Source organism: Erpetoichthys calabaricus, chromosome 12 (assembly GCF_900747795.2).
Source record: "Erpetoichthys calabaricus chromosome 12, fErpCal1.3, whole genome shotgun sequence".
In the NCBI taxonomy this organism is placed as follows: domain Eukaryota; kingdom Metazoa; phylum Chordata; class Cladistia; order Polypteriformes; family Polypteridae; genus Erpetoichthys; species Erpetoichthys calabaricus.
This window is the reverse complement of record NC_041405.2, coordinates 92,905,825-92,933,806: the sequence shown is the minus strand read 5'-3', so window position 1 is coordinate 92,933,806 and position 27,982 is coordinate 92,905,825. Positions and strand designations below refer to the sequence as shown.

Genomic DNA, 27,982 nt, shown 5'->3' with positions numbered 1-27,982 from the left:
AAAAAGCATTATTTTTCCCTCACAGTATGTCATACTGAAATGTCTTGGCTAGTCCCAATTTTAGAAAGGAATTGATGAAAAACACAGTGGCATTAGAAAGTATGAGAGTCCTTCATTTTAATATTTTTAACTCAAACAAGTTCTATTTTGATTTGGAAAAGGTTGATCAGGCACATCTACCTCACATAGAAATGGGAAAAGATATTTACCGCATATAACCTACATACACATATACACCACACCCTTATATAACCTACACATTTCATCTCTTTCAGTAAAAAAAACCTCCATAACCTGCACGTGTGTTCTCTTTTACTGAAAAGAATATAAATAACCAGAACACCTGAACAAATTAACCTGTAATTACTGATAGCCTGCATGCGCAAATTATTGCACTACTTCTGTTGTGTTGCTTACCATAACTTACCATAAATGTTTTTCATTACTCAACTACAGAGTTGTCTCAAAATAAATTGTGTCCTTCATATATAATGTTATTGATATTTTCTCAATGCTGGAGAATTTTGTTCTGTCTCAGAATGAAAAGTTTCACATTACTAAGCACAATGCAATTTTCTCAGCTTTCCTCTTCTGCACGTTCTTTAACTATAGTTATTACATGGTGAAGGTGTGTGAGAGAGAGAGAGAGAGTTAGCCAATTAGAATTGGGGGGGTGATAAGGGAGTTAGAATGACCAGGGCAATTCAGCCAGGGCATCAGGAAATATCCTACTCTTTACGAAAGATGCCCAGGGATCTTTAGCACCCCCTGTTTTCTTCCCCAACACCTCTTCCAACAGCAAGCTAAGCTTTTCCTAATATGGCAGGGACCAAACATGCTTAACTTCAGGTGGATCACTTATCTTGAAGTGCATGTGGTATGGCTGCTGGCTGGTTTAAGTTTTGTCTGGTTTGCTTTAAAGTTTTGTTAGGCATTATTAACTTAATTGTCCACTGATAAAAATGCACACTATTTTTACAGAATATTTGTAAGTTGCTTTAAATAAAGTTATCACAAAGAAAAAAATGTGATTGTATTGTTGAGGAGATAGCTTTGTGTGGAATATATAAAATTTATTATAAAATGAGACACACACAGCAGGTACATCCCCTTAGTAGACTGAATTAATTAACAGTTACTCATACTTGGACATTAACAGTTTTATCTGCACTGTTACACTAATGAGGAAAAAAATACCACTGATCATTGCAAAGTTCAGTTCTTTCATTTGTGAGCTATTGACTGATGGTGCCTTAATGTATATAAGAGAAAGAATGGGAGGGAACAGAAAGATTTTTCTGTGGAGGAATGTTTGGCCAAAATTATATATAGAAATAAAAGTTTTGTGAAATGTGATGGTAAATAATGAGAAAACAAAATATGAGTATAAATAATGAAATGTGTTGCAAAATATATTTTGTTGTTTATTTTTTATGTATTTCTTCATTTGTTTTACTGTTTTTTTACTCTATTTTACTTATACATAGACTACTGGATTTCCTCATACTGGATTACTTCATACTCACAGTGAAACCCTTTTTTGTAAAGCACTGTATTTTCAAGGGTTGTGTTATCTGTTTTTATTTCTTACACAAAGTTTCCTTTTACTTTAGTATTTGTTTGGATGTTTTTAGTCATTGTCATACATGAGGTGCCATCTCTGGCTCATCACAGGTCACAGACAAGAGTTTCTGTAATTCTTCAAAATATTTAGTGCAACTAGTCCCCCAAATGTTGGTATTCTGCAAGGTTCATGGGCAAATAAAGTTCTCAGATGATGACATTTCCGCCTCTTTGCTTAACAGTGGAAATATACAGTATGTATGGTCATTTTGTTTACTCGTTTTATGTTGGGCAAAATAGTTCATGTTAAACTTCGCAAATGTCTTTCAGCAAATTTGCAAGATCGTTCATATGATCTTTTGCTGACAGTTTGAGCATAAGTGCAAAGGATTCTCCTGAAAAACTTTCCTGGGCATGAATGTCATTTCCATCCTGCTGAAACAAAACAGGTCTAGAGTATCCTAGGAATATGGTTATTTTGGAACATTCTGCATTGGTTTCATCGTTGCCCAGAGAGAGAGTGTTGATGGGAGATCACTTTTTGCCTTTTTGTTTTGCATTTTCTAACTGTTATATGTGACAATGCCGCTTCCCTACAGACTCCCTCTTACAAAATGGGAGTCTGTGGAACCAACACCGTCGATAGTTATGACTGGGATGAGCTAAAATGAGGACAATTCACTGATGATGCCAGAGGATGGTGGAAAAAGTGCTCAAGTGCCTTTATTAAAAGCAAAGTCAAAACACAAGTAAAACCAACAAAAGTGTCAATGGTGCAGTGTTCAAAAACAAAGTACATATATAAATTAATAAAATCCAGTAAAAAGTGTGAATAAAAAATAATCAATAAATAAATCCATTAAAATCCAAGGATAAAATGCAGACTAACTCCTCCTGATCTCAGCCCACCTCCTTTTCATTCTCCCCGGCTCACCCATTGCTTGTGTAGCCGGCAGAGACTCCACAGCCACGAGCTCCTTTCAGCCGACCTTCATCTTGGCTGCCTTCAGGTATTGTGGCTAGATCATCTGAGGTCAGCTCTCCTCCCTTCTTCCTTTGCGCTCACGTGGTCGCACCTCGGAAGCCTAGGGGAGGGCACCTGCCTTGCTCGCCACACTCCACCCGAATGTTCAGTGGGGCTAACTAGCCCCTAGAGCGCCACAGCCAACGCTCCTTCACGGGGCCCCTGCTCGTTCTGTCTCCTCCCTCCACGTGGCCAGATCCTCCTGCTAAGACTGCCTTTTCACATCTTTTAACCTCTTTCCTTCTTTTCTTTGATTTTTTCTCCCTTTCCTTGTGCCGACCCGTATATATACACTCAAGTCTCCATGGGCTCAGCGCCTTAATCACACGCCACAGGAAGCCAATAAAGCAATTGGGAATGATCACACCCACTTGTACAGGTGCGACTCGCTCCAACTACCTCATTAATCCCCCGTGGTTGTGCAATTGTGCTCACGGAGAGCGACATGGCTCTGTGGATTTAAAACTGGTCCTTTTTTTTTTTTTTTTTTTTTTTTTGTATAGACGTGGACCCACTATACCACATTATATGAATCATTTTTGATAAACCCACAATTACTAGTTTTTTTTTTTAATATATAAATCTTTATATAGCAGTAGTCCAACATACCCTTGTCCTGGTTGACTGATTATCTTCTTTCTCAATTATTTTAGGTGCCAGTTATTTCAGTAATATTTAGCTTGAGGTGAGCTAATAATCTTGTGGCAAATTTAATTTTTGTTTAGAGTAGTTGCACACATCAAATACTCTGAACAATAAGTATGGTCCAGTCATATATAACATTTATGGGTATACAGGAGAGCTTCTTCCTAACAGCTCCAGAAAACCAACTTCAAATGTGGGCCTCGTCACTGTGTATATGAAATTTACAAGTGATTCTTGGCCTACATAGATTTTCTTCTAATACATGGTTCCTTCATATATGTTAATGTATTACTTATAAATTTGCATTGTATGTGTATGCATGATGCGAATGACTTGTGCCAAGATCTACCAGGGTAGGCTCTTGTTCCCTGAAAAACTAAGATTATGCAGGTTCAGGTAATGAATAAAGCATAATAAAATGTTTGAATAATTACAGTTTCACAGACTTTTAGACAGAGTTGCATTGGGTTGGGGTGATTGGCTTTTATGTGATGGAAGTACTTATTCTCTCAACAATAGATTCAGCGGACTGTGGCCTATGAGAAGACTTCTAAGGAGGTTGATCGTTGGAATCATGTGGTGATTCAAAACCGGAAGGCAGAGAAACTGGTTTTCCCTTTAAATGAAGAGCCTGTAACAGTTAAACCTGTAGAGCAAATCTTGACAAGTTGGAAGGTAAGATGCTCTGCAGTTATACTTAAATAACACTGCTGCTGTGGTTTTGTGGGACAGCACTATAGCAGTTATTGCAAAACAAACAGCACAGTTCACTTGTAACATTTTGATAGTTTATACCCTATTATAATTTAATTAACTACCAGTAAATACAAAATTATTTGGCATACCAGATGTAGTAAATACAAAATTTTATAAAATTGTTTATTTGATGGTTACCCTAATTACTATATAGTTTTATAGTCTGTCAGTATTGGTCATTAAAAAAATCACTTGATGAGTAATTAAATGAGTCTGTAATCAGAGCTACTCTTGTGTGTATGCCTTTAAGTATTCCTTAATGCTCAGTAAATAAAATTTAGAAAACCACTGTTGTAGTGTACATAGCCTGGATTTATGTCAATAATGGCATAACCAATAGTATCTAAGGTAGGGACATCATACTTTTCAGTGATGCAAAGGAAATTCAGCATAGCCATTTTTATTGTCCTGGAGAGATCTGCCTCATCTGCTACTATTTTGAATAATTTAGTGTCCTGGAGGGTGGTGATGTAGTTAGCTAGTGAGTATGCAGACCAAGTTCTCCCTTTGTTCCTGTCAAATCACTTTTTTTTCTAAGTGAACAATAAGATATTAAACACTTATTTGTATACAAATATGAGTATAAATATGAGACACTTCCTTGTCATATCTAGTAAAAATCATACATGTGTATTTCATCTAACACTACTGATGTATACCACCATATACAAATAAATATGTTAAACAATACCATAGATAACTGAACAGATTTCTATTTGAAAACGAGTCACTGGAGAATATTCAGTGCATTTATGGCAAAGGATTTAAGCACATACAGGGCACTTACTCATGCCACACTAAGACAAAATTACACCTATCTGATCAGTTCTGTTTTACTAGAGTTCTTTGTTTTTTTCCAATTTAAAACTTGCCAGGTTACATTACTCTTTAAATATCAAATTTATTTTTTTTCAGTTTAATTGGTGAAATATAGACGTAACAAGCCTTTTTCCATTATTTTATAATTTTCTAGGAGATGAAATTGCTGGAAATCACTCAACATATTTTCCCAGTAGTTGGGTAACTATGTAATAAATGATGACAATGTAATTTTTTTATTTGACTGAAGGTAAAGTTAAAACATGTCCCTATAGGCAAATATATCAACCTATTGCACCTAATCAGGGATGTCTTTGACTAAATCCAACCCACATAATTTTTTAAAATGGAAATGGCTTTCTGGTATCTCAGCAATGTCCACAGAACAGTTCTGTTATAGTACATAACAAGGTTTATGAAGGTTTACGGATTTTTTTGATGGTCAGATGGTTTTCTTTGTCTTGAATTGTTAGACTGAAAAATGTCCTTGCCGTTTACTTGGGTGTAAGATGGTGGTGATTGAGGCAAGTGATTTAAATTAACCAGTTTCAGCAATTTGCTTGATTATGTTACTTTAAAATACTTAATCTGGTAACTCATATTTTGTCACTTGTCAATCATTTTTCTAATCATTCTCTACTACTCCAGTAGTATCTTTAATAAGAAATACATTACCTCATTATGCATCATATTCCTTCACACCACTGTTTTGAAGTGGAATCAATCACACTACAGTTCTTTGCTAGTTGAACATTTTGCACTATAGCAAGTGTAGGAAGTCAGCTGTGAACCAATAACATCTAAAATAAAATGGCCCACAGAAGCAGCTTTCTTGAAGCATAAGCTAAAAGTAAACTTGCTTGGATGTTCGTGCAGGTACTAAAGAATGTAAAGCGGAGTGCTTCCTGGTAACGTCAGCTGAGCTCTCTCACTCAGCCCAAGCTGTGTTGTGCAGCACCACCTCCACAACAACAAAACTTGTATGGTGGTAGAGACTGCTTAAAGTAGATTCAATTCTACTTGAAGCAATGAATTACGTTTTCAAGGCACTGAAACGTTAAGCAAACATCTTTATTTTGCAATAGTGGCTTTTCAAACATGGAGAGGCAGGCTTTAAAAAAGTGCATGAGCGTGAAGACTTTTAAAAATAGAAGTAGGTTATCAGAGCACTATTATCATTAATTTATTAACTATTACCATGATAACCTCATATATTGTTTTATTTTTTTTTTCTTCATTTCTGTATTGTAGCCCAGAAGCCCCTTGGAAGAAGAAATATTCAACCTTCTGCACAAAAACAAGCAACCCATCACCAATCCTCTATTGAAGCCTTTTGAAAAGGACTCCCTATATGCTATGAGCCTTGAAGAAGTGAGATTTATTAAAAGTTGTATAACAAGTATTTGATATACTTTTTATAGTCATCTTGAAAATACTACAAACTCCTCTTGAGTTAATGTTCTAAAAACTACTTATACTTTACCCATGTATTTACGTTTGCCCATCAGATTATTATTCAGAGATAAAAGAACATAAGAACAATTTTTATGAGAACAGACCATGCAGTCCAGTTTCTGTCTGTCTTTTGCAAAAATATCATCAGCTGAAGATTTCAAAAGTACTTCTTCTAACTACACCCATACTTAATCATTCATTCCACATATACAATACAATACAATACAGTTTATTTTTGTATAGCCCAAAATCACACAGGAAGTGCCGCAATGGGCTTTAACAGGCCCTGCCTCTTGACAGCCCCCCAGCTTTGACTCTCTAAGAAGACAAGGAAAAACTCCCAAAAAAACAAGGCAGGGAAAAATGAAAGAAACCTTGGGAAAGGCAGTTCAAAGAGAGACCCCTTTCCAGGTAGGTTGGGCGTGCAGTGGGTGTCAAAAGAAGGGGGTTCTATACAATACAATACACAGAACAGACCATATCTCTTGTTGTCTGAATAAAGAATACCTTTTAAACATTTGAGCAAACTTTACTATTAACCAACATCTGTCTGTGTACTTGTGTTTTTGCTGAAGATACAAAAAATGTTATTCTTTAAAATTTGTTTGATTTACGAGCAATAATTACCTCAGATATGTGGAGTTGTTTTGCATTTTAGTGTATATTGGATTCAGGGATGACTTCTGCCTTGTGCTCATTACTGCTAAGATGATTTCCTGCTCCTTGAAATCCTAGTCACAAAGCACATATAGAAAATGATGGATTGATATGTAGGTAATAATTACAACTACAGATAAATCTCCTGAAAAGACAGAAGTCAGTTGTATATTTTATGTGTATTTTTTAGTACTGCTACAACAACAATAACAACATTTATTTATATAGCACATTTTCATACAAATAATGCAGCTCAAAGTGCTTTACATGATGAAGAAAGAGAAAAAAGACAAAATAAATAAGAATTAAAATAAGGGAACACTAATTAACATAGAATAAAAGTAAGGTCCGATGGCCAGGGAAGACAGAAAAAACAAAAAAACTCCAGACGGCTGGAGAAAAAAATAAAATCTGCAGGGGTTCCATGCCACGAGACCACCCAGCCCCCTCTAGGCATTCTACCTAACATTTTATTTTAGGGTTCTCATGGAAGAACTTGATGATGATGGTCATGTGGACTTCTGGCCTTTAATCCATCAATGTAGGGACATCACAGTGCTTTGATCAGGTGGTGGTGGCGCAGATCGCCATCCTAGAAAACCGGAAAAAGAACAGAAGAGAAAGTAGGGGTTAGTACAGATTTTGAACATGAATACCATGAATAATAATGGTAATTAATTGAATATACAGAGTATCAGGATTAAACTAAGATGAAGCTATGAGAAAGCCATTTTAAAGTAATGCGTTTTCAGCAGTTTTTTTTTTTAAAGTGCTCCACTGTATTAGCCTGGCGAATTCCCATTGGCAAGCTATTCCATATTTTAGGTGCATAAGCAGGTGCTAGGGTCCTGCTTTACCATATAACACAGTGCAGAATATTGTTTGGGTGTAAAATTTGTCATACTAAGAATAAGTAAAAAGATAATAACAATAACTTGTATAGATTAAAGAGACACTCACTAATAATAAAAAAATCTTTTATGAGCAATAGGGTTCTTAATATGGCATGTTATTTTTGGGCCTTAAGTAACATTTCAAACATAGCTCGGTTTATTTTTGCATATCATTATGCTAAAGATGTTTAATTACATATGAGTCTATTTTACAGAAAATTCTATATATAATTTTATACAGGTACAGGGAAACACCATCGTCAGGTGTTTTTTATTTAGTTTTAATTATTTTTGTATTTTTTTTTTTTTTATAAAAAAACATGAAGATGAAGATACGCCGTGCAGAGCTGCAGAAAGCTAGAGCCCTCCAGTCTTATTATGAGACCAAAGCCAAAAGAGAAAAGAAAATTAAAAGCAAGAAGTAAGAATTGACTAGACCCTATAAATGCACCTGTTTGTGTATTTGTTACAATGTACATAGCATAGATGTGAAAAATAATCAGTCACTTGGGTTATGGATTATATTTTCTGTGTTCCAGAGCTGTGAATTCATTAATTCGGTATTATCTCTTAAAAGGTTAACTATATAAGTGAATTGATGTTTAATTTTGAGTGCCTACAGTTTTATAGTAAAACTGAAAAGATAATGTGACTTATACTTTTCTGTTTTTTTAAGTAATGTAAAAATATTAAGCACGGTTTCTCTTCTATTTTTTAAAGTAACAAAAATAAATTACTTTAAGTAATAGTTTATTCAATACAAACAAATATTGCCTTTTACTTAAATGATTAAGTTTCAATACACTTCTTTGTTTTTTTTAGATCATTTAAATTAAAGATAGCAATTTTTAATGAAAACAAAATTTATTTGAAAAGATGGTCTCACAATAAGTATTGTTTTTCCAACACAGATACCACAAAGTTAAGAAGAAACGAAAACAGAAAGAAGTTTTAAAAGACTTTGAAGAGATGCGGAAGACAAATCCAGATGCAGCCTTAGAGGAACTAAAGAAACTGGAGTTTTCTAGAATGAAGGTGAGATGTTTCACAAAGGAAAAGTCCTCAGGGTATACTGTGTATGTTCTACTTCTTTCAAGAGGAGACTAATGGAGTGAAACCTTTTCTAATTTCCCTTTACAATAATTAATCTATACTAAAATTGTCAGGATTTTCATATGATGTCATTAGAGGATATATAATATAAAAATGTTAATTTTATATCTTGTCATAACTTAAAGCTTTGATTAAAGTATGGTGAGTATATATTGTGTTTTTATAGTGCACACCTTATGTTAGTGTCAAGAAACAATAAAGTGATTTCAAATGTCGTAATGTAAGTATGCTAGTTCAGATAAAAGTTTGATCTTCTCATTTATCTTACTATTGCATCTTTAGTGTTATACTGATTATTTATGTGTAATCTTTTTTTCTGTTACTGTTCTATCCTACTCTATATCGGACAGTCACCAGAGCCCCCTATGAGAACAACCGATGCAGAACAGGAAGCACTGTAGATGAGATAACAGGCCTTTACTTATAAAATATATTTATTTATTTTGTAAAAAAAAAAAAAAATATATATATATATATATATATATATATATCATTGTGTTCTCATTTATAGTGTTTTCATTTTGAAAGCATAGGCAGTTAATTTCATACTTGTTTTTAAAGATTACTTTTTCTGTTTCCAATATGTTTTCTGACATAAATCTTTTTAAAAATAACAAAATGCCATAAATGAAATAAGAATAAATTTTAGTAAAATTTTGCTTACTGTTCAGAGGACCTATTTGTGATTATTGTTTTTTCCTATAGGAACGAATGTCCCTTAAACATCAGAACAGTGGAAAATGGGCAAAATCCAAAGCCATCATGGCCAAGTATGATGAAGAGGTATGTGGAAAGAAAAGTAGTATTTTTTCAAACTTCTTTTTGAACATCTTTCCTCTCTTACATATACTGTATGAATTCTAATTATTGTATATGATATGCTTTGTAATGCAAGCTGATTTATGACTTTGGCCTGCATTTGTTTAAAAAAAACCAAAACAAAACAAATTAAAGTGCATTATGAAGAGCCTGCAGATTCCATACTATGACAATGTCCATTTGCCGTGTTATTTATTTATGTACATATTTATTGTTTAATCATTTTGTTGCTTTGCTTAGGCAAGAAAGGAAATGCAAGAACAACTGGAGATGAATAAGCAGTTAACACAAAAGCTGGAAGTTGTATCAGAAAGTGAAGAAGAGGATAATGCAGAAGATGTGGAAGTCCTTCCAGATTTTGTCAATGATGCTCAGTTCAATGTAGACCCTGCGAACCCTTGGATGTTGGGAAAACTTAGTAGTGATGTTACAGATTCAGCACCAAAAGAAAATGAATCAAGTAATATACAAGAATCACCCGCAGCACCTGCTGAAGAAAGTGAAGCAGAGGAAGATGAAGAGGATATTCTTCTGAGGGAATTTGAAGAAAAACGGAGTTTACAGAGAGATGCTGATGTAATTGTTGTTGCAGATGCAGATGAAAATCAAGATGGGTCCCACCAAATGCAAGGTAAGTTCTTGTATTAAATATAAAATACTCTAAATTATCTGAAATATAATTTAATAAAATAATTACAGAAATTACATATACAGTTAGGTCCATAAATATTTGGACAGAGGCAACTTTTTTCTAATTTTGGTTCTGTACATTACCACAATGAATTTTAAATGAAACAACTCAGATGCAGTTGAAGTGTAGACTTTCAGCTTTAATTCAGTGAGGTGAACAAAACGATTGCATAAAAATGTGAGGCAACTAAAGCATTTGTTTAACACAATCCCTTCATTTCAGGGGCTCAAAAGTAATTGGACAAATTAAATAACTGGAAATAAAATGTTTATTTCTAATACTTGGTTGAAAACCCTTTGCTGGCAATGACAGCCTGAAGTCTTGAACTCATGGACATCACCATATGCTGGGTTTCCTCCTTTTTAATGCTATGCCAGGCTTCTACTGCAGCGACTTTGAGTTGCTGTTTGTTTATGGGCCTTTCTGTCCCGAAGTTTAGTCTTCAACAAGTGAAATACATGCTCAGTTGGGTTAAGATCAGGTGACTGACTTGGCCATTCAAGAATTTTCCACTTCATTGCTTTAATAAACTCCTGGGTTGCTTTGGCTGTATGTTTTGGGTCATTGTCCATCTGTATCATGAAACACCGCCCAATCAATTTGACTGCATTTAGCTGGATCTGAGCAGACAGTATGTCTCTGAACACCTCAGAATTCATTTGGCTGCTTCTGTCCTGTGTCACATCATCAATAAACACTAGTGTCCCAGTGCCACTGGCAGCCATGCACGCCCAAGCCATCACACTGCCTCCACCGTGTTTTACAGATGATGTGGTATGCTTTGGATAATGAGCTGTTCCATGCCTTCTCCATACTTTTTTCTTGCCATCATTCTGGTAGACTTTGGTAAAAGGCATAATTTTAATAGTCCCTTACTTAAAACATTCAATGAACCAATCATCTAATCTCTTGAGTGCATCATCATTAAGCTCTGAACAGTACACAAGAAATGTAAAGCATTCTAAGATCAGAGCAAAGAAGAAGTCATGAATCAATGATAATTCAATCTGAGTGACACAAAATGTAGGTGGGACAAACACTGTAAGTTTCTTCCACGAACTTACATTCTGTTTGAAAAATGAGTCATGCATGCCATTTGGCCATGAAAAGCAACAGCATCCTAGACCTTTTCTCAGCCTTGGCCTATAAGCAAGAGCTGATTCGACAAATAAAAAATAACACGAGACACTGCCACACATACCAAAACAAAAGATTAGCCTTAAATTCTGTAGAAACTGCAAGAATAAACGATTTAGAACATATACCCAGTATCAGCAGATCTTATATTTTGCATCCATATGAGTGTCTATTGATGATCTTAATGATGACCAAGATGACACAATGCAGTCTGTAAATGAGTTCAAGTCAAAAAAAGCGAACACCACACACACAGGCCAGATAGCTTCAATAACTTATCATTTACATACCTGTTCAACTGAAATGCTTAAGCAAACACTTTAGTGGCATACAAATACAGACATCTCTCCTCATCTCCTTACAAAAGAACAGGATTTCATTAATGCGCACAGCACTTGTGCCCGACCATACACTGTGGAATCAGGGAGACCACCCAGCCTAATTATAGCCTATACTAATGTTCTGAGTCAGCAAGAAAACTTGTAATTTTGCTTCACAAAAACAATTAAACTCTACAGTTTCTCAACAAGTCAAATTTACACAAATGATCCAGCAACACGTTTTTTTCTCTTTATAACCTTTTCCCTGTCCCCATATATTCATCTGTTCTCAAACCTTGTGGCACTTCCAACACAAATACTACAATTTCCATTACGCTCTGTGGTGATAGGTTTCATCAACACTCACAGTACAAGTATTGGCAAAAGTGTGATGTCATCACAAACAGCATCTCCTAAGTTTTTGCTTTCCTTAGCCACGTCATGATGATTTTATTTCTTCACTAGTTTACAGCTTTTATCTTATAGTACTTCTGTTTCTCTCCTCATTGATTATGTTTAGTCAAATTGCATTTATAAAAGACATTGTGCCCCCTTTTTATTTTTATCTACACCATTTTCAGAGAATGAAGAAGTACAAAATTCGCCATTGAAGTGTTGCCAATCATTAGCTATTATAGTGTTATATTTGACATTATCTACACAGTGAGATTTTCCCTACTATCATGCACTTCTTCAAGCATACACTTAATTTTATTGTGTTCTCCTCACTCTGAAATACACAACCGGCAATGCTGTTGTCCCCTTGTGTATTGCCATTAACTCGCCAATATAAATAAACAACCAGTGTTAACTGGTTTTTGAAGTAAGTGACATATAGACAGATTATAAAAAAGCTTATTACATAATTATCATAAGCCATGATAGAACAAAGTAGAACCGGATTTCTTGTCTATTTCATGCAGATGATTCTTTTTAGAATGTTCTAGAAACAGACTGATGGGGGACGGTGCTTTTCAGCAAGCCAACGTAATTACTTTTCTTTTTTTGGTTGATAGACTTTTTTCAAGCTCACTGTGTAATAACTCAGATTTTGCTACTTTTTTGCCTTTCATGCCAACATTTTGTCCAGTTTTTACTTTCAATGAATCGACTTTAAATCACCTTTATAACATATACAGATACTTACTTGACTGGCACTGTCCTGTACTGCCCCCTTTGCACAGGACCAATGCTGTTGGAACAATCAAGCTTTTCACTTACTGTTTCATTTTATTCTAGCGTTCCTTTGACTTTGTATTTTCATGCTTCTTTCTTTTTTTATTAAAATACTTCATTTGTTTTGGAATTCCATATTACACTGCTTCTGAGTGCTTTTTCGAATGCCTTTTATTTGAGGATCACATAAGCACATACACAGTATTAGCGGCTCCTCATCTTTGCCATCTATTACACTTTTTATTGATAATTCCCTCATTAAATGGTGCCTACATGTTCAAAATTCCTGTTCAGGTTGATTATAATGGTGAACTACACCCCTTTCAATTGCCTTTTATTTGAGGATTGGTGGTCTGCATGTTCTCTTAGTTTAATATATAACAGAACAGTGTGAAACTCACTTAATCGATTTTAGAGTCATTGCAGGCCAGAGCCTGTCTCAATAGCACTCAGTGCAAAGTTGGAAACAGCCCTGGATAGGTGACTAGTCTGTCACATGGCCCACTCATGCTCTCACACACACACAGTGACCAATTTGGAATCTCCTGCCAAAATAACCTGCATGTCTTTGGAGATGTTAATGAAAGCCAGAGTACCTGGAGAAAAATATACACAAACATGGGAGATCACTGAACAGACAGGCACAGGATTTGAATCTGTGAAGTGGCAGTGCTACCCACTGTGTCAGTGGGCAACATATTAAAATGGTCTTTGGAAACAGTCACTTATACAATATATTTTTGTCCACACGTAAAGGTAAATACTATGAAGAAGATGAAGAGAAAAGGGCATCAGAATTTAACAGCCTCTTCAAGAGACTCGTGGAAAACCAGTCCAGCACTCTGAAGGAAGTAAAAACTAATTCGGTTTTCAAATCTCAGAAAACAGAAGACATTCAGTCTCTGCAGGTAGAAACAGAGGAGGCCCCTTTTCTTAATGAAAGCACAACACTGGCAAGAACAATGGAAGATATAGAGGTGCTTGTTCGTGAGGAGGTGATAGAGACAACTTTTCCTGTAGCTAGTGCATCCCCATTGGTAGTGGATGTGGAAGCCGAACAGAACAAGATGGGTAAAACTGATCATATGAAGAAGCAGATTATTGACCCTAAAAATATCCTGAACATGCAGTCCAAAGTGATTCATATACCAACAGCTCCTCTTGCCATAGAAGACGAAGAGGTAAGCAAGACATTTTGGCAACAAATTTACTAACCTTTTTTTTCCATACGAGTAATTCTTCTATTACAAATTATATTAAACAAGAGTCAATATAATAAAGTGTCTTGTCTACAGTTTCTTCCAAAACTATTCACTCTCTTGAATTTTTTCAATTTATGTTCCTTTTTCACCTCCAAATTGTAATTAATTGCCCTTCTTTTTTTTCTTCTTTTAGTAACACAACAAATTCAACACATTTAGGAAAAAAACTTGTATTTCTCCAGAATGAAAGACTTGCATTTCTCGTTAACAAAATTACTTTTAATATCATTCTGAAGATGTTAAAATACTTCCTTTGATTTAAAGATTATATTTGTACAACATTAGAAAAATCCAATTTAACCATATTATTTATTTGACTTTGTCACACGGCAAAATGAAAATAATCAACTGGAATGAATCCTATCCGAAAGCACTCACTTTGACTTCATTTCACGAACCATTATTTCTGGTCAATGCCTATATTTGTTGGGTTACTGTTTAGTAGTACCTTTAGTCCGCCCCTCAATAATTTCAACTTTATGTATGGGTACTAAGAGGTTTCTTCAGTGGGATTTATTGCAGTATGTGATTAGCTCAAGAATAATCGTTATACTGTAATTTTATGCCTCAACAATACTATTTTTATACTTAATTCCAAATGCACTGGACATGCCAGCTGCAAGTTAGCACCATATTAAACTAAATGGGACTAACTGAGGCTTACACCTGTTTTCAGAGTGCCTCTCAGAAACCTCTAGGGGGTGCTAATACTGCATATTGAGTTAAATTTGCTCAGGAGAAGAAGCCTTAGTTAACAGAGTTGTGAAGACTATGGAATCACAGTTTTTGCACCGCTCATTCAAAGCCTGTTGCAAAACTTAAACACATTTGTCCAAGTTTAAGTATAAACCATCATGAAAGTTTTTATAAATTGGAAAATGCCCATATCGTGTGTCTTCTGTCTTTGTTTTGATAACTTTAGAATGTTTGCAGGTTACCCTTCTTTTTTGCTTTTCAGGTTTCTTACTGCAGCTTTAATTGTTTCTTAGCAAATGTAGTGAAAGATCATGTCAGGCTTTCCATGAAGTCTTCTGCTGATTCTAAAGGTGTTTTTATAAATCTCTCTAATCACACGCTCCTTTAAAAACTTCACTTCTAACAGCTTGTATTAGAAGCTATCATTTTGGTTTTTTAACTCTGTATTTTTAATGTCATTGTATTAGATAAGGCAGCCATTTGACATTATTTTTCTGTTTAGATAAAGTGGAATCTGCTCCCAAAGGCAAGTAAATGAATAAACAACTGAACTAAACTGTACTTTTATTTATGCTAATTTGTATGAGTTTCTAAAACAGTTTCAGCATTCCAATCTAGCCCTATATTTTATAAACTTGCTTTTTCCATTTCAGGGAACCTGTTCCAATGGTATCAGGTGCATGGCTTCAGTAGCCAAGCTAGACCATGGCAAGAGTACACCACTCACTAACAAATCTATGCTTAGCTGTGTTTTATTTAATTAGGAGTAAGTTCAGCTTTGTGAAAGGTTACGTATTCAGAGATTAGTTTGTGCTGGACCACCAGTTCGTGTAGTATTTATTGCATAGAAAGTTTTGAAACTGCTATGTATTTATCTTGTGTAGTCCTCAGTTTGTTTCTGCATCTTTACTTTTTTAAAAGTTTTTGAATAATTTATTGAAAGAATTTTTATATTTTTAATTTACTTAAAAGGGGGAGGATCAGCAGAAGATGATCATCAAAGAAGCATTTGCCTCAGATGATGTGATAGGTGACTTTTTAAAGGATAAACAAAAGCAGATAACAGCAGACAAACCAAAGGATGTTGATTTAGTTCTACCAGGATGGGGAGAATGGGGTGGTGTTGGGCTTAAACCATCTGCAAAAAAGCGACGTAGGTACGTCCTGTGATGTTTTTAATAAGAATAATTTGTTTTAGTTTAATATAGTTTATTATTTAATTTACTAATGTCCTTGTTTAAGTAGTTAAAAATTTAAAGTACGACAATATGTATATCTTTGACAGTAGATGGATAACCAATTAAGGTTTCATTCTGTAATCCCTGGTTTGAGAGAAACATTTTAAATCTGCATGATAGCATTGAAAATCTTAATGTGAAAAATTATATTCTAAGGAAAATTTAATTTTGAAAAAATGCTTTTCATTTTTCACAGTTAACTATTTTTTGTATGTTACAGAATTGAAATAATTCTTTTGGCGTGGAGGTTTTAACAGGAGACAGTTGAGAATAGCTTGAATCTTTAGAAGTACAGTGGTGTGAAAAACTATTTGCCCCCTTCCTGATTTCTTATTCTTTTGCATGTTTGTCACACAAAATGTTTCTGATCATCAAACACATTTAACCATTAGTCAAATATAACACAAGTAAACACAAAATGCAGTTTGTAAATGGTGGTTTTTTATTATTTAGGGAGAAAAAAAAATCCAAACCTACATGGCCCTGTGTGAAAAAGTAATTGCCCCCTGAACCTAATAACTGGTTGGGCCACCCTTAGCAGCAATAACTGCAATCAAGCGTTTGCGATAACTTGCAGTGAGTCTTTTACAGCGCTCTGGAGGAATTTTGGCCCACTCATCTTTGCAAAATTGTTGTAATTCAGCTTTATTTGAGGGTTTTCTAGCATGAACCGCCTTTTTAAGGTCATGCCATAGCATCTCAATTGGATTCAAGTCAGGACTTTGACTAGGCCACGCCAAAGTCTTCATTTTGTTTTTCTTCAGCCATTCAGAGGTGGATTTGCTGGTGTGTTTTGGGTCATTGTCCTGTTGCAGCACCCAAGATCGCTTCAGCTTGAGTTGACGAACAGATGGCCAGACATTCTCCTTCAGGATTTTTTGGTAGACAGTAGAATTCATGGTTCCATCTATCACAGCAAGCCTTCCAGGTCCTGAAGCAGCAAAACAACCCCAGACCATCACACTACCACCACCATATTTTACTGTTGGTATGATGTTCTTTTTCTGAAATGCTGTGTTCCTTTTACGCCAGATGTAACGGGACATTTGCCTTCCAAAAAGTTCAACTTTTGACTCATCAGTCCACAAGGTATTTCCCCAAAAGTCTTGGCAATCATTGAGATGTTTCTTAGCAAAATTGAGACGAGCCCTAATGTTCTTTTTGCTTAACAGTGGTTTGTGTCTTGGAAATCTGCCATGCAGGCCGTTTTTGCCCAGTCTCTTTCTTATGGTGGAGTCGTGAACACTGACCTTAATTGAGGCAAGTGAGGCCTGCAGTTCTTTAGACGTTGTCCTGGGGTCTTTTGTGACCTCTCGGATGAGTCGTCTCTGCGCTCTTGGGGTAATTTTGGTCGGCCGGCCACTCCTGGGAAGGTTCACCACTGTTCCATGTTTTTGCCATTTGTGGATAATGGCTCTCACTGTGGTTCGCTGGTGTCCCAAAGCTTTAGAAATGGCTTTATAACCTTTACCAGACTGATAGATCTCAATTACTTCTGTTCTTATTTGTTCCTGAATTTCTTTGGATCTTGGCATGATGTCTAGCTTTTGAGGTGCTTTTGGTCTACTTCTCTGTGTCATGCAGCTCCTATTTAAGTGATTTCTTGATTGAAACAGGTGTGGCAGTAATCAGGCCTGGGGGTGGCTACGGAAATTGAACTCAGGTGTGATACACCACAGTTAGGTTATTTTTTAACAAGGGGGCAATTACTTTTTCACACAGGGCCATGTAGGTTTGGATTTTTTTTCTCCCTAAATAATAAACACCATCATTTAAAAACTGCACTTTGTGTTTACTTGTGTTATATTTGACTAATGGTTAAATGTGTTTGATGATCAGAAACATTTTGTGTGACAAACATGCAAAAGAATAAGAAATCAGGAAGGGGGCAAATAGTTTTTCACACCACTGTATAACATTCCCTAAAGTAATTTTGTAATACTCAATGGATGGAAATAAAAACTGATAATTTTATACACTGAGGAAGTTTACAATAATGAGCATGTTTGTAAAACTCCTGTGTTATTGTTTTATCAGTAAAGTGGACCAACTGCATTTGTTTTCCAAAGTGTGAAGATTTTGCTAATAGTAACTTTTAAAACAAAGACACATTTTATTAAATATCTAGATTTTCATAAATAAAAAACAATAGTTTTTTTTTGTTGGTGGTATTGTACAGTGGCTAACAGCTATAGTATGTTACCTTACATAGATTTAAAAGAAAAGTGCCACCTGCTGCACCAAGAAAAGATAAAGCTCTTCCAAATGTCATCATAAATGAGAAGAGAAATCCGTCTCTGGCAGCCCACCAGGTAAAACGTGTTGCTTGTTCTTCTAATATTGATTATTGTTGAGTTTTGCAGGGCAGTGCAGCATCGTTATAAAATGCATAGCAGTACTTGGTAGACTGTTGATAAGTAATGTAATTTAATAGGATACTCTTGCTGTTAATTTAGTAGCATTTATTTTGCACCATGTGTTCAGTTTCCTTTTTTAAATTAAGTAGACTGCTTCCTGTAGATTCTGTAGTAGAAGGTCTACTGCCCATAACTGAGGAATATTGCACATTTACATTCACTGGTCACTTTATTATGTACACCTTGCTAATACTGGATTGGATCCCCTTTTGCCTTCAGAACTGCTGTAATTCTTTGTGGCATAGTCGGACAGGGCAGCTGATGGAATGGTCCTTATGGATGACACAGCAGTTGTGACCCGCTGGTCTGGCTACTTTGAGCAGCTGTTTAAAGATGATCCTCCGGCTAGGACGTTGGACATCTCTGCGTTCACGGTTCTTCAAGCTGATCCTCCAATTATTTGTGAACCACCCACTCTCACTGAGATCGCACAGGTGGTGATCCAGCTGAGGGTAGGGACGGCTGCAGGGATCTGTGGTATCCAGGATGAACTTCTTCAGGCTGGTGGTAAGGCTGTCCTCCTGGCATTGCAAGCAATCTTTGCTTCCATCTGGGAGACTGACATCATCCCAACTGACTGGGTAATGGGACTTGTCGTCCTTATCTGGAAAGGGAAGGGTGATTGCATGGATTGCAGCAACTACAGGGGGATGACACTGCTCTCGGTGCCGGGTAAGGTCCTTGCTAGGGTATCCCCATTAGGATCCATGATCATTTACTCACCTACCAGCGACTGGAGCAGTCTGGTTTTATGCCTAAGAAGTCTAACACGGACCACATTCTTGCACTGTGGGTTATTATGGAATGCAAACGCAAATATCGGCAGAGTTTCTTTGCAGCCTTTGTTGATTTTTGCAAAGTGTTCAACTCAGTTGATAGAGCTGCCCTTTGGGACATCCTGACACTTCACTTCCTCTCAGGTTTGCTGCATATAATGGCTGGCCTGTACACTGGTAATGTGAGTGCTGTGCAGAGTGGAGGCAGAACCTCTGCATTTTTCCCAGCTGATTCTGGGGTTTGTCAGAGGTATGTTTTTGCTCCTACTCTGTTCAGTGCTTGCATGGACTGGGTTTTGGGCAAGGTCATGGGGTCCAGCCGCTGTGGAGCATCTGTTTATGAAGAAAGATTCACTGATCTTTGCTGATGATGCTGTGATCTTCACAGAGTCAATGGAGGCTCTGATTGGGGCTCTTGAGAGACTAAGAGAGGGGTTTGAGTGTCTGGGCTTGCGAGTGTCCTGGATAAAAAACAAGATCCAGGCCTTTAATGACCACTTGGGCACAGCCATCAGCAGTGTGTCCGTCTACAGAGAGAATGTCAAGCTTGTTGAGAGGTTTACTTACCTCGGCAGTGACATTCATGTCTCTGGTGACTCTTCTATTAAGTCAGTAGATGGACTGGTAGAGCATGGAATATCAAGAGGTTGCTGGAAAGGGATGTGTGGCACTCCCGTTATCTACGCAGAAGCTCAAATGTCCAAGTCTTTAGAGTCCTGGTGCTTCCTATCTTGCTGTATGATTGCGAGACATGGATGCAATCCAGTGACCTGAAATGAAGACTGGACCACTACGGTAACGGTGAAGAAGGGGCCTGAGTTGCTTTGATAGCTTACATATTGTAATCATTTTAGTTAGCCAATAAAAGGGGTCATTTTGCTCGACTTCTCAGTGCATCCATAATGGCTAACACGGTACAACACCCTGCAACTGAAGAAAAAGCAAAATCTGAAGAAAAAAAAAAATTGAAGGAAGTCTAAAAATTTTATCATCTTTGATTACCTGGGAATCCATCTCAGATTTACTACTGATGTAAGATTTACTTTTTAACCATTTGCTAACACAGTTGACAAGTACATTTAAGACAACTGTTGTCTTTGTTACCTTTTCATAGCTCATGAGATGTCTTCCATGACATGTCTGTTCTTGACAAAATCAAAATGATTGTGATCTGGTCATAGATAGGTAACTTTCATTTAATTTTGATCTGCAAGGTTGTCCTGGAATGTATTTTATGGTGTGGCTTTTACCCAGTAAGTTGAGTAATTAAAATCTGATGGATAAATCATGGTGCATATTTTGTCTGAGTTGTATGCTTTATGTGCAAAAATAAATAAACTAACTTCAAATAAAAGTAATTTAATTGCTCTGTGACCCTGAAAAAAATCTAGTTTAGAAAGTGTTTGATTGGGGTAATTGACTCCTATCCTGTAGGTGAAGACATCTAGCCACAGCAAAATGAAAGGTGTGAGAAAGACCCCTCTGCTTACAGACAGCATACTTGTGCTAAAGTAAAGTGAATGTGAGAAATTCTTGCCTAGAAATTAATGCTTAGATTCTATGATGCGTTTTATTAGATGTCAAAGGTTATTTTTTTTTTTTTTGTCAATGGTATTCTGCTTAGTTATTAAAAAAATATTGTGGCCACAATAAAATACCTTGAGACAACATCAGATGTGATATATATATATTATATATATATTAATTAAAATAAAAGAAAACTCCCTCCTCTTATAGGCTGATTACTTCAGAGGTGTGTTTTAAAATAAACACGTTCTATATATGCATGTAAAGGTTGAATTTCACTTCTGTCCTGCCAGATTTTTTTTTCTGATTGGTTAAGAGATGTTTGTATTGCGAGTGAGAAATAATTTTGCCGTTTGCTTTATGTCAGATCATGAAATATCTTCTAATTATTAAGCACTCTATATAGACAATCCTTCTACAATGTTTATTTGAAAGGTAGATTTTTTTGACTCTGTAGAGCTGACTTTTTCTCCTTCATTTTGATGCTCACAGGTAGCTGATCTGCCCTACCCATTTGAAATCCCCTCCCAGTTTGAGCGCACCATTCGTTGTCCCATTGGAAGCACATGGAATACACAGCGTTCTTTTCAGAAGCTGACAGCTCCTAAAGTCATTACTAAAATGGGTGCCATCATCGATCCCATCAGTGAAGATGCTTTGGATAAAAATGATGAAAACGCCACTAAAAATCCAGTTGCAGATATCAAAATTGCAGACAAAAGGCACAAAACCACAAACAATCAAAAGAAGAAATATCAAAAGAACAAAGGACAAAAGCATGAACACACAAAGAAGAAGAAGAAAACCACTCAGTCCAAATCAAATGTGTAATTGTATAGACCTCTGTTTAACAAAAGGGTTGGGTATGATTTGATATCAAATATTTGTAAATGTATGATAGCAGTCCTCCAAGCTGTTAATATTTTAAAGTGTATGAGTTAACTCAGGCTGTCAAATATGCAGTCTGTATTAGGAACAGTAAGATCTAGGGCTGCACCAACAAAAAAATAATCCTATTGTATAAAGTTGTAGCCCTTCTGATACTGATACTACATTAAGGTTTGGGTAATTTTATCCCACCCAACAAAATGAAGTTACTCTGGTCATGTTTAAAATAAAATCCTACGTGATGCATTTTTGCACAAAGGTCACCTTTTTATAATTTCATCTCCTTAAGCCCTACTTTTCTTTAGAGTGGTGAGTCAGTTTAAAACAGATAATGCCTGTGGAGGAAGTTGATTTACTTACGTATCCTTATATGATGTCAGACCATTTCACAAGAAATCAAGGTAGCATCATGGCACAATCATTTTGTTAACCACCTTCAACTGAAAAGTTCAGCATTCAACTACTTTTTTAAATATATAAACTACTTGTATAGTATGTCTTCACTGAACAATAAATTAATTTGGCCCCAGTTATCTAAGAGCATTCCAATGATTTAAAAAATATTTTGTGTAGTTAGTTTTGAGTGCTGGCAAGTTGGGTATTAAAGCATATACACAAGAGCAACTTCTGGTGCTAAATTGCAAAACAAATCCATACAACTAACGTATGATAAATAAGAGAGACTGTTTTTGCCTTTTTAAAATTAATCAACTAGACTGCCTAAATTGGTAAGTAGTAATCCTTTAAATTTTGACTGTTCAAAAAGTGTGTCGTAAAACACTTACAGCTTTAATACAAAAGTGCAGCAAATTATGAATCACATTCGCCGCGGGTGATCTAATGAATAATCATTGCCATCTGCAAGAACATGTGTCCAGACACTCGGTGGGGGCTTCACTTGTTTCAATTATGTACAATTGGTGTCTAAACAATATCCAGGTCACAAGTCAGCTGAACAGGGCTCAGCAGTCATTTTTATAGTTTTGATTGGGTGATTTTTTTTAAACTTTATTTAGAACTGTAAGAAATTTTTTAATTTCCTAGGTAGTAAGTATTGCATTTGGGATTGACATTTAATGCTGCATTACAGTTAGAAGGGTGATTATTATGCATTAAAGAAAACAAAAAATATAATTATAGCAAAACAAGTTTTGGTCTGTATGTCACTACAAATTTGAATACAGTCCGATTATACTGTAGTGAATAATGTTCACAAAAGTAACAAGGAGCTGCAACTTTCTGTACTGTGGCCATCCAAGAGATTAGGTGGCCATGTGCTCTGTGGGTTTAGACAACATTTGGGTTTGGAAAACTGAATTTTTGCTTCTTTTACAAATAGTGGTGTAAAGAAATATAAATGGACGTGCCACGCTGATTACTGGATAGGGTGTTTTTATATAAAAGTGGATAAGAATGTCCAAAATGACTTTGAACACTATTCAAAGGCTACACAAACTACACATTCGAGCTGGGAAACGGAAAGCAGTATGAGCTAACATTTAATACGCCTTACTTGAATCATCCGTACAGCAATCATGTCTGATGGTCTTACTGGTTTAAATAAAATGAGAATTCGTACGCGCCCACAATTAACAAATATTGTCCTGGCTACCGGTTCCAAGTTCGTCCAGGAAGCATTGGCACATACCGTAATGAATTTTTGTTCCATTGGAGGAAAGATTAAATAACGATAATACGTTATGTGGTTTAATCTTTTTTACACTTAATTACTATGAAAAATGACTTTAGATAAAAAAAATCCTGGAATTAAGACTTTAAAAGACGGCTTTGATTTACATTGCTTAAGGATTATGGTTTTTTTTATGCTCCGATTATTGAAATTGTTCAGGTCGATGGTGGCTTCCAGGTTTTTCTTGAAACAGCACGCTGCCCCATGCCTCTTTTCGCGGTTTTTTTTTTTTTTTTTTAATTCCAGCGGCGGTTTAATTCGTCATTCTCTCTGGTTCTCCTCCCATGTGGAGGTCTCCGCACTTGCTGTAGGGGTGTAACTTTCAGATTATCGACTGCGCGTTCTCCACTCTAGGATGAAAGCAGGGTTCTGGGTAGAGAAACCAATTAAACGTGCCCGCCCATTTCCTTACTGATTCTCCGATTTAATAATGAGGAGTATTAAAGTGGTAAGGGAATATTCTCGGTACGAATTATTTTCTTGTCTTTTTCATTTCTCTATGTATAAAAAATATAAGTTATATATTTTGGAATTAAAGCATTCTGTAAAAAGTGGTAAGGGAGCCGAGAACAGCTGTTATTTGTGGGGCGTGGCGGGTAGGAGGTAGGTTTTATATTTAATGTAACCAATCACGAGCGCTCAGCCAACCAATAAGGACTATCGGTGAAACCCAGTGGGGATGGTTCCGCCTACTGAGTGCCCAACGACTTCTGACATCGTGGGCGCACCAACATTCGCTGTGTGTTTGCAGTCATTGCATGCAGGAGTGTACTGTTCAAGTCAATGTTTTCTTTCATTTGTATATCTGCAAGCGAGTGGGCAGTAGCTGTTTTCATCAACAGTTTGCACAAATGCGTCCAGACCGGTTCTTTGGTAAATGGTGTTTCTATTAGGCCGGCGGAAAGGTGAGCATCCTAACCATGCATACAGTAATAAAGTTGAATGGTAAATTTCTGCACTCGCGCCTTCGCACCCTGTCATAAAATGTGTGGTTCCACATACGTCATTTTGAAATGAATTTTGTGTTGAGATCCTGTGTGTTTCACACCGTTACTTCATTTTCATTGCACGTCCAGTCGCGTTTGTTTAATAGTGAGACCCATTTTGGCTACAGTTCGTAATGAATCCAAAACAATCCCATGTGAAATAACGGAACGAAGATTAAATAGTTTTAAGGTCAATACCTTTCAGATACCAACACCAGTTTAAGTTCGTTGTGAGGTTAACTCGTTCTTTGTGTTTTGTCTCCTGTCTAAAAAAAATGGTTGTTCGTTTAAATATCGTATCCAAATTGATCACGTGAGTGGTTTTAGGTATAAATGTCACTTATGAAGGACTGGCACTTTGTCCAGGGTTTGTTCCTTCCTTGTGCGAAGTGCTGGCTGGACAGACACAGAATTCCCCCTATCTTGAAATGGACATGTATTCATTCTTTGAATGTGACTTTTGCAGAGTAATTTAAGCAGAGTCGCTGACCACAGTGTGTTAGCCAGCCTAGCCCGGTCGGCTAACAGCGTTGCTAAATGCGATAACGCCGTTGTCAACTTCGGTCTGCTGAACATCCGCTCACTCACGAGCAAGAGGTCTCTCATCCACGATCTCCTCACAGATCGTAAGTTTGACTTTTTCTGTCTAACCGAGACATGGCAACAACCTCATGACTTTTCCCAACTTAACGAATCCACTCCCCCAGGGTTTGTTTACATCTCTCAACCCCGTGGCTCTGGCCGGGGAGGAGGTCTCCCATTAATGTATAGTGAGAAGTGGAAAGTCCTGCCATTGTCTGTTCCTGCCTTCAGTTCTTTTGAAACTCTTGTGTGTCAATTAACTGGACCTATTCCTACTGCAACTGGACCTATTCCTATTGCAGCTGTCAACCGCCCCCCTAAATCAAATAATGACTTTCTGAACGACTTTGCTGTTTTTCTTACACACTTATCTACAGTTTCATCAAACATAATACTTCTGGGGGATTTCAATATACATATGGATAATCTCAATGTCCCTATTACTAGAGACTTTACATCCTGCCTTGAGAGTTTTGGATTTCAGCAGCATACTGATGTTCCCACTCATTCCAAAGGACATATATTGGACTTGATTTGCTGTTCTGGAGTTACCCCGCTTGATTGTACTGCAGATGAACTCCCCATAACTGATCATTTTCTTATTTCATTCAATGTTAAACTTGCACTTTCCAATACTAAGTTTTCCCGTCTCATGTCTTTACATAATATTAAGAATGTTAACTTAAACTCTCTTTCCTCTAGTATTGATTTCCTTATGGACATTCATAATTTATCCACTCCTGAAGAATTGGTCTCACACTATAACACTGGACTTAATGGTATTCTTAACTCTGTCGCTCCATTAAAAACTTGATCTGTTTCTTTCTCCTTTTCCGCTCCCTTGTTCATGCCTGAACTTTGGCTTTTGAAAGCCAAAGGCCGGCAACTTGAACGATTGTATAAAAAAACTGGACTCTTTGTTCACAAAGAGATGTACAAAAACCATATACTTTATTGCAAGGACTGTATTGCCCAAACGAAATCTAACTATTATACTCACATTATTTCTTCCAATGAAGGCAACACCAAGTCATTGTTTTCACTGCTTAATAATATCACACAACCCCTGGATTCTTTACCTTCTCACCTTTACTCAACTGATTTTTGCAATTACCTTATGTCCTTTTTTAATAAAAAATCCAGAAGATTCATCAGTCTCTCTGTATGGATTCCTCCAGTACTTCATTTGAATTTCACTCACCAACTCACTCATTTTCCTCTTTTCAGCTTCCTACTTTCTCAGAAATCTCAGATCTTGTCTGTAAGTCTAAGCCATCCACCTGTCAACTGGACCCCCTCCCTACAGTTCTGGTCAAAGCCTGACTCCCCTCTCTGGTCCCTCTTATTTCTGCTATAATCCACTCTTCTCTCACTACTGGTACTGTTCCTTCATCTTTTAAAACTGTTGCAATAACCCCAATACTGAAAAACCTGGTGCTGATCCGACAGATTTCAGTAATTTTCGTCCTATTTCTAATCTACCCTTCATTTCCAAAATTCTTGAAAAAATAGTGGCTATTCAACTTCATTCTCATTTATCTCAAAATAATCTGTATGAACAGTTCCAGTCTGGGTTTCGTCCCCTTCACAGTACAGAAATGGCACTTATAAAAATTACTAATGACCTCCTTATGGTAGCTGATTCTGGTTTAATTACTATTCTCATCCTCCTTGATCTGAGTGCAGCCTTTGACACAATTTGTGTCACTACTCTTCTCAATAGATTATCATCGATTGGCATTACCCACACTCCACTAGATTGTTTCAGATCCTACCTCTCAGGCCGCACTCAGTTTGTTCAGCTTAAAACTTTCACATCCCAACCCACCACTGTTACTTCAGGTGTGCCCCAGGGCTCTGTCCTGGGGACCCTCCTTTTCATTATTTACCTCCTTCCCCTTGGTAATATCTTTCGTAAATATAACATTAGCTTCCATTGTTATGCTGATGACACCCAGCTCTATCTCACAAGCAAACCTACTGCTTCCTTTCCACCCTCCTCACTTACTGATTGCATAGCAGAAATCAAATCCTGGTTTTTTTCAAATTTTCTTAAATAGTGACAAAACTGAGGTTCTCCTCATTGGTACAAAATCAACATTATCCAAAACTGATCATTTTTCATTTGTTATTGATAATTCCTCTGTCTCCCCTTCCCCACAGGTTAAGAGTCTGGGTGCCATCCTTGACAGTACTTTATCCTTTCAGTCCCACATCAATAACTTCTCCCGGTCTGCATATTTCCACTTGCGTAACATTAATCGTATTCTCCCTTACTTCACTCCCCACACCACTGCTATCTTTGTTCATACCCTTGTCACTTCTCATCTGGATTACTGTAATTCCCTTTTCTTTGGTCTTTCTCGCAAATCTCTTTATAAGCTTCAACTGGTCCAGAATTCAGCTGCCAGCATCATTACTAGAACCCCCTCTATTCACCATATCACTCCCATTTTGCAGCAGCTTCATTGGCTTCCAGTTAAGTTCCGCATTCAATTCAAAGTTCTTTTCTTAACTTTTAAGGCTAACCACAGCCTTGCCCCTCCATATCTGACTGACCTCCTCCATGTTGCCATTCCCTCCCGTACCCTTAGATCCTCTTCCTCCATCCACTTGACTGTCCCCTTCGTGCGTCTTACCAGTATGGGGAGCAGAGCATTCAGTTGCTCTGCTCCCCAGCTCTGGAACTCGCTACCATCTGAGCTTAGAAATATTAAATCATTTTCACTTTTCAAATCTAAACTTAAAACTCGTTTGTTTAAGACTGCTTTTTCTCTTTGATTACAATTGCTCTGTTTTATTTTAATTTTTGTATTTTAGCTTTGTTTATAATCTGTGTTTTATCTATCGTT

General features: G+C 36.6%; 1 protein-coding gene across 2 annotated transcripts in view; it reads left to right on the top strand.

Annotated features, from left to right (window-relative positions):
• The window catches only part of si:dkey-251i10.3 (uncharacterized protein LOC553498 homolog), a 39,472-nt gene extending 17,067 nt beyond the window's left edge, over positions 1-22,405 (top strand). For both annotated transcript variants that reach the window (XM_028815897.2, XM_028815898.2), the window contains exons 6-15: positions 3,752-3,907; positions 6,059-6,178; positions 8,139-8,233; positions 8,724-8,847; positions 9,631-9,708; positions 9,985-10,375; positions 13,825-14,249; positions 15,999-16,183; positions 18,477-18,576; positions 21,477-22,405. In XM_028815897.2, coding sequence (XP_028671730.1) covers positions 3,752-3,907; positions 6,059-6,178; positions 8,139-8,233; positions 8,724-8,847; positions 9,631-9,708; positions 9,985-10,375; positions 13,825-14,249; positions 15,999-16,183; positions 18,477-18,576; positions 21,477-21,815 — 2,013 coding nt within the window. In that variant the 3' untranslated portion in view covers positions 21,816-22,405. The remainder of the gene's footprint in view (positions 1-3,751; positions 3,908-6,058; positions 6,179-8,138; positions 8,234-8,723; positions 8,848-9,630; positions 9,709-9,984; positions 10,376-13,824; positions 14,250-15,998; positions 16,184-18,476; positions 18,577-21,476) is intronic.
• Positions 22,406-27,982: the final 5,577 nt, after the last annotated feature.